At 48.3% G+C, this 9,278-nt stretch overlaps 1 protein-coding gene across 1 annotated transcript in view; it reads right to left on the bottom strand.

Annotated features, from left to right (window-relative positions):
- Positions 1-550: 550 nt before the first annotated feature.
- The window catches only part of LOC119387301 (fibrillin-2-like), a 126,455-nt gene continuing 117,727 nt past the window's right edge, over positions 551-9,278 (bottom strand). The window contains 6 exon segments of the mRNA XM_049414154.1: positions 551-704; positions 2,987-3,213; positions 3,917-4,208; positions 6,029-6,134; positions 7,136-7,255; positions 8,481-8,600. Coding sequence (XP_049270111.1) covers positions 554-704; positions 2,987-3,213; positions 3,917-4,208; positions 6,029-6,134; positions 7,136-7,255; positions 8,481-8,600 — 1,016 coding nt within the window. The 3' untranslated portion in view covers positions 551-553.

Below are 9,278 nucleotides of genomic sequence, written 5' to 3'. Positions count from 1 at the left end.
TTATTTCCCATTAGCTTCCACACTGGACTGCGTCTTTCTTCATTTTGTGGTACGAAGAGCCGTTTTAAGCAGTGTTTCATTCATTCACTCAAACGCACATTCATTTCCCTCGGCACGCATACTTACGATATACCCTAATCGACCAACAGTTCTATTGTAGTGGCTAGAGCTACTATAGTTCGAATTCTGTGCACTATACATTTGCGGCCCTGCTTAAGTTCTTTCCTAGTTCCGACTTCACCATTTATTCGTTTTTACTGTTGTTTATTTCTTAAAGATCCCAGCGTTCAGTAACGTTTAATGATAATTAATTTCTTATCAATATTGTCAAAGTCGGGCTGCAGGGCACTAAACAAAAGTCTAAACGGTTCGACCATTCTCTCCGTTGGTGAATTAAGCAGTTGAGCTCATCGAGGCAGACTTCGGGGTTTCAGTGCTTTAATAATGTAGGCGTGGCTCGACATGGCTACAACAGCCGCTGCTTTCACGCCGCCGTGCAGCTTCTGTAGTGTGAGAGGGAGATGACGGATGAATGCCGACCGTGGCGGCGTTTTTATTCGACGATGGCAAGGTGAACACGGAGCCGGAATGCTCTGTTGTGGTGCTGAGACTCCTCCTCGGTGGGCGTTCTGCTTCCGATGTTGACTTTGTACACGCCAGGCTGCTCGATGGTCTCCGCCAGCTGCAGCGTCACTCCGCCGTCGCTGCAATGAGTCGGCACAATCGTCACATCGAGCACACAGGGCCGTTTCATGAGAGTGAAAAATAGAAAAGCGATGGGAAGGGGAGGCCACCTTTCTATAGATGGGTATCCATACGCTACCGTGCGACAGGTTGGGAAACATCTCTCCTTTTTTATGATAGCGGTGGACATCCGGCAGCACAGGCCTGAACAGCTACCGGGAAATCGCCTAGTAACTCTAGCTAGGCAGATGCTACCGCCGCCACCTCACAAAAGCCTTACCGAAAGCTGAAGAGGTTAGACGGAGACAAATAGAAACCAATACCTTCCCAAATCTGGTAAGAATGCACTACATCTACCCAGACGAATTCAAACCCGATAGCTCAAAATGTGGACAGAGAGTCACAGTAGAACACATATTTTGGGAGGCAGACTTCCACCCAGAGAACTCCAGAAGCTTAAATAAGCTCGCAAGAGTGGGAGACCCTGATGGCAGGTCTGCTTCGGACGTACAAGTCCGTGTCACAGCAAGGGCCAAAGGTGTCGCCTTCAGCACCGATTGAGGGCCATCTGGTGGGGTCGCGGAACCCATCACTCCCAGTACCGATTAAATTTTTGTACTGTTATTATTGCTGGGAATCGACCCGAATACTTCCCGCATCGAGTGTGGACGCCATGCCTTTTCACCACTGCTGCAGTTCCATTGTCGAAGGCGCGAAAGGACAGCGAGCATCTGTAGCCAGATATCAGTCTCCTCGTTTCGCCCTAAGACCGTTCCGACATAGAGATCACGTGACTTACAACACGCAGCGCGCGGATTGCGTAGGTGGTAGCTGGGCTGGGCCTGCTCAGGGGCCGTTTATAATTACGGTTCCTATAGTATAATACACGCGGAACATCATGGCGACGACGGCGGTGCGAGCAGGAGTGTAACGTCTGCTGTCGTAATAGAAACGTTCCCATGAGTAACTAGGATTAACCGTTTACTTTAATGCAACATGCTTGATCACATCGGCTCAGACACTGCGAATTGTGGGAATCTGCACAGAAAAAAAAAAAAAAAAACAGTACTATTTCTTCGTGAAAACTCAACTTTGTGATAGAGGCTGCATATCAGAGGAACTTTTTCTTTATTTTCTCTTCCACCTCTGCGCCCATACATACATCGGGCTTGCGTAAGCTTTGTCAGGAAAGTGGAGCACTGGCGGCGCACTGTCTAACGTACGATAACGACAGCGGCAAGGCATCGCACAAAATATGCGCTTGCAACGTCGACACGCTATATATCTTGTCCGTCACGTCTAAGCGATGAGAGACGCGGTTTCGCGTAACGCCGACGCTTTGAACGACGTCGTCGCGTCGACGGCTTATCCCTCCCGCTTTCGAAGCTCTAAAATTTCGCCGTCGTTTCTGGATACGTCAACGACGTGATGACCTAGAACCTTCCCGCATAGAAGTGCTGTGCATTGCAGTAGACAACCCTGGCTACGTGGAGAAAAAAGAATTAGACACCACTACAGTGCTGGCCTCTGAGCATATTTAACGCATTATGCCCCTGCATGACAAAGTCCCATAAATATTTGAAAAGAAATAAGCCACATCCCACGCACTGCGTCAACCGATGGTACGCGGCGCATTCCGCTGATAGCTGGCTGCCAAGCATCACTCAATATAACGTGAAGGGAGCCTGCAACTGTTTCGACGATTTTGTACAGACGCATTGAGCCGGTAGCGCAAGTCCTTGGGATCATTAGCAAACCAGTTTAACCGCTCCGAGTAAAGCATGTCATATTTGTTACAAACTTTCAAATGCGCGCGTCGCTACAGATCGCAGCGGCGCTGCCAGTCGAATTTTCAGCCGCCTTGCCCATGGTACGTCGCATAGGTGAGCGACGTCACGCAGGCGACAGATACCTGCGAAATAACAACTCATGGTGAAACTTTCAGCGCGCACAAAAGACTAGGACACAATGTCGGAGACAAAAAGAGCGCTCGTTCTTCCCCTTTACCGTGTCCATATCTTTCGTGCGCGCTGAAAGTTTCACCATTAATAGTAACCAACGCGTCCAACTTTCAGTTCTACATAGTTCTGAAAAACGAGAACAGACGGGGGAAAAAAAGAAGAAGAAAAAAGAAAGACTACGCCGCCATCAGTTGGGAAAACAGCCTCGCAGGAAAGCTTGCTTTACAATCACGAAAAAGGTGCTCGGCAGCCAAACGCTTTGAGGCACTTCAGTTGTACTGCGGAGCTGCAGTTCCTCGCAAAGCACTCAGTACTTGTTGCCCGCACTGATGCCCACTAACCTGGACACAACCTGGAATCGGTCCCTGTCCACGCCGTGAAGCACGTGGTAGTTGCTGTCGTCTCGCAAGTGCTTGTAGGCGGGCCGGATTTCCAGGACATGTTGGCCCTTCTGGGCCTCGTTCACGGGTATAGTCACTTTGACCAGGTTCCAGTGGGAGCGGTCATGCCGCCGCTTGTGCTCTGATGGCTTGTGCTTGTTCAGTGACTCCTCGGTCGTATCTGTGCGCTGCGTGGTGTGCGACAGTCCCTGGTTACGCGCGCCCTCCACCTCTCGAAGACGGCATCTCTAAGTTCCATCCTTGTCTAAGACTGTGAGCTCTTAAACACGCCTTTGCAGATAATATCACACGTGCACATAGAGATATCGACGTCGACACTGACGGTTCAATAGGGAGTTTTAGAATCGGGTACCCAAAGCTTTGCGTTGGCGTTTACGCCACTGCGCATGCGTCTAACGCTAGCCTCTTGGGTGCGCACGCTATATTTCGAAAATAGCGTACGTACCCAAGCAACGCAAGCCCTGCGAACCCTATTCTAAAACTCTGTAATGATATCGACGTTTTCAACGCCCCCTCGTGTGCTTGCTTTCTAGCGGCAAATGTGTGTTTTAGTGAAGACCAGCCGGAACGAGTTCTCAACGCTAAGAGTATTAATACATCGTCAGACGCGCCAGCCAACGGCCGTTGCTTTCTGTGCTACCTAGAAAAGACTCCAGGATATATAGGGTTAAACAATTGCACAGCGACGAAAAACGAGAACAGACGTGAAGACCAGACAGGGCGAGCGCTGATACAGGGTTACACTATCGATCGTTGAACGTTCGAGTTAATCCGCGGATTCATGAAGAAAGCAGCACGACGAATGCAAACCAAAAGAAACGCGGCAAGCCGAACATGTACAGTCAAATGAATACGCCATGTTGCACAAACCTTCCTGTGCGTTGCTCTCCGGAAGCGGCGCGTCACACGCGCTCTGGTAGCATTGGCTGCCGCCGCCGGGCCGCTGTCACTCGCCACATCTCTCGCCCTCCGATGTTGCGCCGTCGGTTGCGAGCCACTGTTGAGGTTGCACGAGTAGCAGCCCTCGGTGGAGATGATCTTGTCGTCGCTGGACGCCTCCACTTCGGGATCGACAAGCGGGTAGGCCGGTATGGAGGATCCAAGGCCGCCCAGCGCGTTCGGCACCGACTGTCCTCTGCTGTCTCGCGCCGAGAGGCAGTGTCTGCACATGCGTCCGTACACGTGGTTAACGCAGTGAATTCACACGCTCGTGTAGCAGTAAGATTGTCTCAAACGTCTTTTACAGAAAAGTCTGCTAGGGCCCGAGTATTGCGAAGGTGCCGGCATAATAAAACCGTAATTGGTCTTCCACTCGTATATTTTCCACGGATATATACAGTGAAAACCGGTCGTAATGAAGAAAGCAAGCGTGAACAGGAAAGAAAAAGAAACGGATTATTCGATAATAGGAACAACGTGAAGGATGGCGGACATTTGTCGTTTGAGCATTCAACTGATCCTTGTCCTGCGAACACGACGTGCACTCGATCAGGTTGCCATTTATTCGCCTAGGCTGTGGTGTAGCTAGCAAATCCGGAAGAAATAAATTTGAATGAGCTTGTCTCACACAACTTGTCTTTAGTTAGATCTTCAATGATGTATTTAGGCTCTGTGTATGATCCTTTGAACGCATGTTTCGTTACTTGTCAATGTTACGGTAGTTTGGTTGGACTTACGAATTAGATGTGCGAGCAAGTTACAGCTGGTTAAACCTTCCCACTCGGCCAGAGTATACTCTGTAAGGGGCGTTTGTACAAACGCGCTTTCGCATGACGTTTAAAGCTGCTGCTGCACATGTAGGCGACAGAAGACCTTCGAGAGATAGCCATGATCTCGCTTGTATTTTTGTTCGCATCGTTTACAACTGCTCGTGTCGGCACGTGCTTATCGTCTGCCAGTATATAGGCGTCAGGATGTGGCTATTGCTCTGCTTGAAAGAACGCCGTTGCCATAAAGCAGTACTTCGCGTCGATCGAGTGCGACAGTATAGTCCAAAAAGAACCATTCAGGAAGCAGAATATTGTCATCTGAAGCTTTGCGTGACGTATTACATCAACACGCGTCGACCCATTTCGCACACATAATTTACTGAATACGCACACACGAAGCCATGTGAAGCCATATATATACACATAAAGCCATATACCTACTTTCCTGTTTGCAGATATGAGGAAATGACAGTAACTTTTTTTTTTCGAAAGCCTGCGTTTAGGCATAGTAAATGCTCGGTACACAGGTTCGTTTCTAGTGCAATAGGATACGTGAAGGATATGTATCTAGCGGTCGACGTAGGGAGGGTGGCGAAGGCCCGTCGCAAAAAGGTCACCAACTCAGCCTGATTAAAGTCGAAGATAATTTGACAGCAGGTGTGTTGCGTTCATGTTTTTTTTAATACTGGCGTCGCAAAACAGAAAGGAAGAACGATTGCTTAACACGCGAAAAATAACCATGACATTAAAGATCATGCTTAACCCTATTCTGCATGTGCTCGCGTTTTTATTGTCCCATCCCATACACGTACGTGACTTCCGGAGATTGAAAAGAACCGCCGCTATATATGTTAGTGGCTGTGGCGGCGCGCTGCCGAGTTCCAGGTAGTGGGTTCGATCGCGGCGTCTCGATTTGGTCGAGGTACAGAAAAATGCCCGCGTACATACTTCGGTTTAGGTGAATGTCAAGGAATTCCGGGTGGTCAAAATTAATCCGAAGTCATCCACTATATCGTGTTTCCTGAAGAGATAGCGGTTATGACGCATAAATCTCCAGAATTTTTTTTTAACGTTGACAAAACCAGCGTGTATGCAAACATTTCTTGGTACATCTAAACTTTTTTCGTCGTAGTATAACACTCCCACAGCATTCAATAGGTGTATGTTGCGTAAAGCTTCTTTTAAAGTCTGATTCGTTTCTGTGCCTCGAAACAACGTAGCGACGCGGCTGCGTGAATCACTGCACGCAATGCGTCAGACGAGGACGTCTCACCCTTGGCCGATGCGCTGGAACCCCTCTGGGCAGCCGCAAAGGAAACCGCTGCTGCCGGTCGGCGTGCACTCGTACAGGCACGGGCTGTTCTCGCAACCTTCGCCTCCTGGGATGACATGTGTGGAGAAGAACAAAAGAATACGATGGCTTCGTGAATGACGAACGTGTGTGAGCTTCAGTGGCAGTGTCGTCGAGACGTGACACCGCTTGATACACACACGCGCTGTAAGTACATCACTGTCAGAACGTGACGGTGAGTCAGGCGTAAAAAGTGCAGATTACGACGTTTTCGAGCGAACCGCTGTCGTACGCGAAAACCCCATGCGCCGACCGAGTACAGACATGCGATCTCGGAAGGTGTGCCCATCACATGCGTATTTTTTTGCGTCGTTTCCCAATAATTGATCCTCTCTCGATCGTGGGCTAGTCGGCGTTCAGCCGTTTCTGATATGGCAGTGTGATCGTTCATCGAGGTCACTTGAAATAAAAAGAAAAGGCAGAAGTTCAGGGGAAGATGGAAGCTAGAAGATATGAAAAATATTTGAACACGAGGTGTCCCTTGAGCCGATGTTTCGACAAGCGGTGTTGTCTTCTTCAAGGCTGCAACTTGAGAAGACAGGTTGCAGCCTCGAAGAAGACAAGTCCGTTTGTCGAAACGTCGGCTCAAGGGACACCTCGTGTTCTCGAATTTTTCATCTTCATCGAGGTCACTTGCCATTCCACGTTGCCAGATTTCATTGTTGCCAGGATATGAACGGATGACCTCACGTTCCGGCGCGATGAAACGTACACAACATTAGGCACGATGCCAAGCGCGTAGGCGCGCACTCACGCCACTCCCGCAACCAATCAGAGCCGTTTTGCTTCCGCCGGGAATAGAAAGAAAGAAAGGAAGGAAGAAAGAAAGAAAGAAAGAAAGAAAGAAAGAAAGAAAGAAAGAAAGAAAGAAAGAAAGAAAGAAAAGCAGTAGGTCAGGCACGTACACGTCAAGCTTCGCTTGCCCCCATTTTAAGGAGCACTTTCCCAAAATTAAGGAGCACTTTCCCGAAAGGGAAAGTGCTCCATAATTTTTTTTTTGATCAACAAGATGGGCGTGCTGACGCTTACCGATGCAGTTGACCATGATCTCGTCGTAGCGGTACCCTGGGGGACACGAACACGAGAAGCTGCCGACCGAGTTGATGCAGGAACCCGAACCGCACGGGTCGTTCAGGCATTCGTTCTCGTCTGCGTCCGCACACACGCGTCAATGTGAGACGTAGAAAGTACGGAAGGAAAAAAAAGATGTAGGAAGACCAACCAGACGAGTGTCCTGTTACTACCCTACACTAGGTGTGTAAGAGAATAGATAGAAAGAGGCAGAGATCGAGCACTGCACGCACACACAAGGTTCAGATAGTGTCATCCTTCCACTTCCTGAAGAACCACCTCTCAAAGCGAACTCAAGGCAGAAACCGAGGCAGTGTTTCTGTGGGAAAAGTTGTACTTATCGTTCTCTGATGAGAACGAGTCGGTCGGTGAGAACAAACGTGAACGTGACAATTACACTAGAACTCGTGCTATACGTGCTCGCGGCACGTATGTGTTTGCAGATTTATTATATTATTTTTCCTATCGTTGTGGGATCATTATTCTCCTTAGCCTTTCAACCTAATCGCCTTGAGTAGCATGTTCTGATTTTGGCTAGGCTAACACCTCTCACTCCCATAAATGTCATCCTTACTCTCCGGCTTAGTTTGATACTGTTTTCTTTTTTTCTCTCTCTCTACATGTTAGGCTTCTGTAACGCACAACCACAGGTAGATCTAGCATTTACGCACAAAATCGGTGCTTTGAGTGAGTCATTGCCAACCCATACAAACGATGCCAGTTTCAACTTTAACCACTGGAAACCTCAACATTTGCAACCGCCGTCCCTTTTCACTTGAGAATTGGCAGCCCTTCATCGTCTAATCTCTCATTTTTTCTCTATTTTCTTTTTTTGGCCGAAGTTGCCGCGATTTCAGGCAACACACGTTCTCGTTATTAGCACACCAAACGCTGTATTACGTCAAAAAACATCGGCACGCAAACACAGCACACACTCGAATGCCTTGGATTGTGCCGACTCACAGTGTTATGTTAGCCTTACACTCTTTTAGAATTCAGTGCAACTTTGGACAACTCGAAATTAATATGCAACATTACCTGGCGTTGTCCAGTTTGCGCGGTGTATTCGAGAAAGGGTTCTAGATTCATCGACACCACTGGTGCTATCCTGGACGCTGCCAAATTCTGCAGTCTTGTCCAATTGCGTAATGGCGGCATTTTAAGCCAATCAGAGAGGCCGTAGCAGCCCTATGGACCAATCAGAGTTTATGAATGGCGGCATTCGACAGTGTCCATAATAGCACTACTGGCCTAATCTCATTTCTTCTTTTCCCGTGCCTTATCATCGGGCGCATATACTTACCGACGCACTGGTTCCAGTAGTAGTCCTGCTTGAAGCCCTTAGGGCAGGTACAGCGATACGAGCCCTCGTAGTTCTCGCAGCCGTGGGGGCACTTGGCCGTGTTGGCGCACTCGTTGGTATCTGCATGCATCGACATGGAGACAGCCGAACTTTTTGCTCGCCTTATTTTATCTTAGACGTATCCGTATGCACGATAATAAAAATGAATTTTCCAGTTCCCGCCGATGGTTAATAACTGCGCAGCGCGGCACACAGCTGTTTTAAGAAAGAAAAGAGGAATCAGTGGAAAGAAAAGAAATTGTAGTTGCTCACACATTAGTGAAAGTGTACACTTCGGTAGCTGTCTACACATTGGGGAAAAATGTGCAACGATAAAAAGTTGTTTGAGAAACACCGCTGCACGACAACGCCTACGAGAATAAAACATGTATGATACAGCTGGCTACGACCATAAGCGGTGCTGCGTTTCTTGCCAGTCGAATTGCACCACCAGTCCTCGTTCCGCCATGTTTCTTTATGATGATGATGACTACGGTAATCTTCAGTGGCGTCCCATTTGGAACGGTGCGATGAGCATTAGCCACCTGGTGTGCTTTATTGTTTCTTTTTCTGGAATCAAGTTTTGTTTTATCAATACACTCCAACACCACATTTCTTCGACCTTGAGCCTCTTCTAGAGCTTTTTATTACGTCGTGCAGCCCTTTGTTCAGTAAAGGGGTGGGGTAGTTTGAAAGACAGGGACACACCACAACAGAGCAACAACAATAATAACCACAACAGTCATCGTCAGACATACT

Source organism: Rhipicephalus sanguineus, chromosome 3 (genome assembly GCF_013339695.2).
Source record: "Rhipicephalus sanguineus isolate Rsan-2018 chromosome 3, BIME_Rsan_1.4, whole genome shotgun sequence".
NCBI lineage: Eukaryota > Metazoa > Arthropoda > Arachnida > Ixodida > Ixodidae > Rhipicephalus > Rhipicephalus sanguineus.
This window is presented reverse-complemented; position numbering and strand designations above follow the sequence as displayed.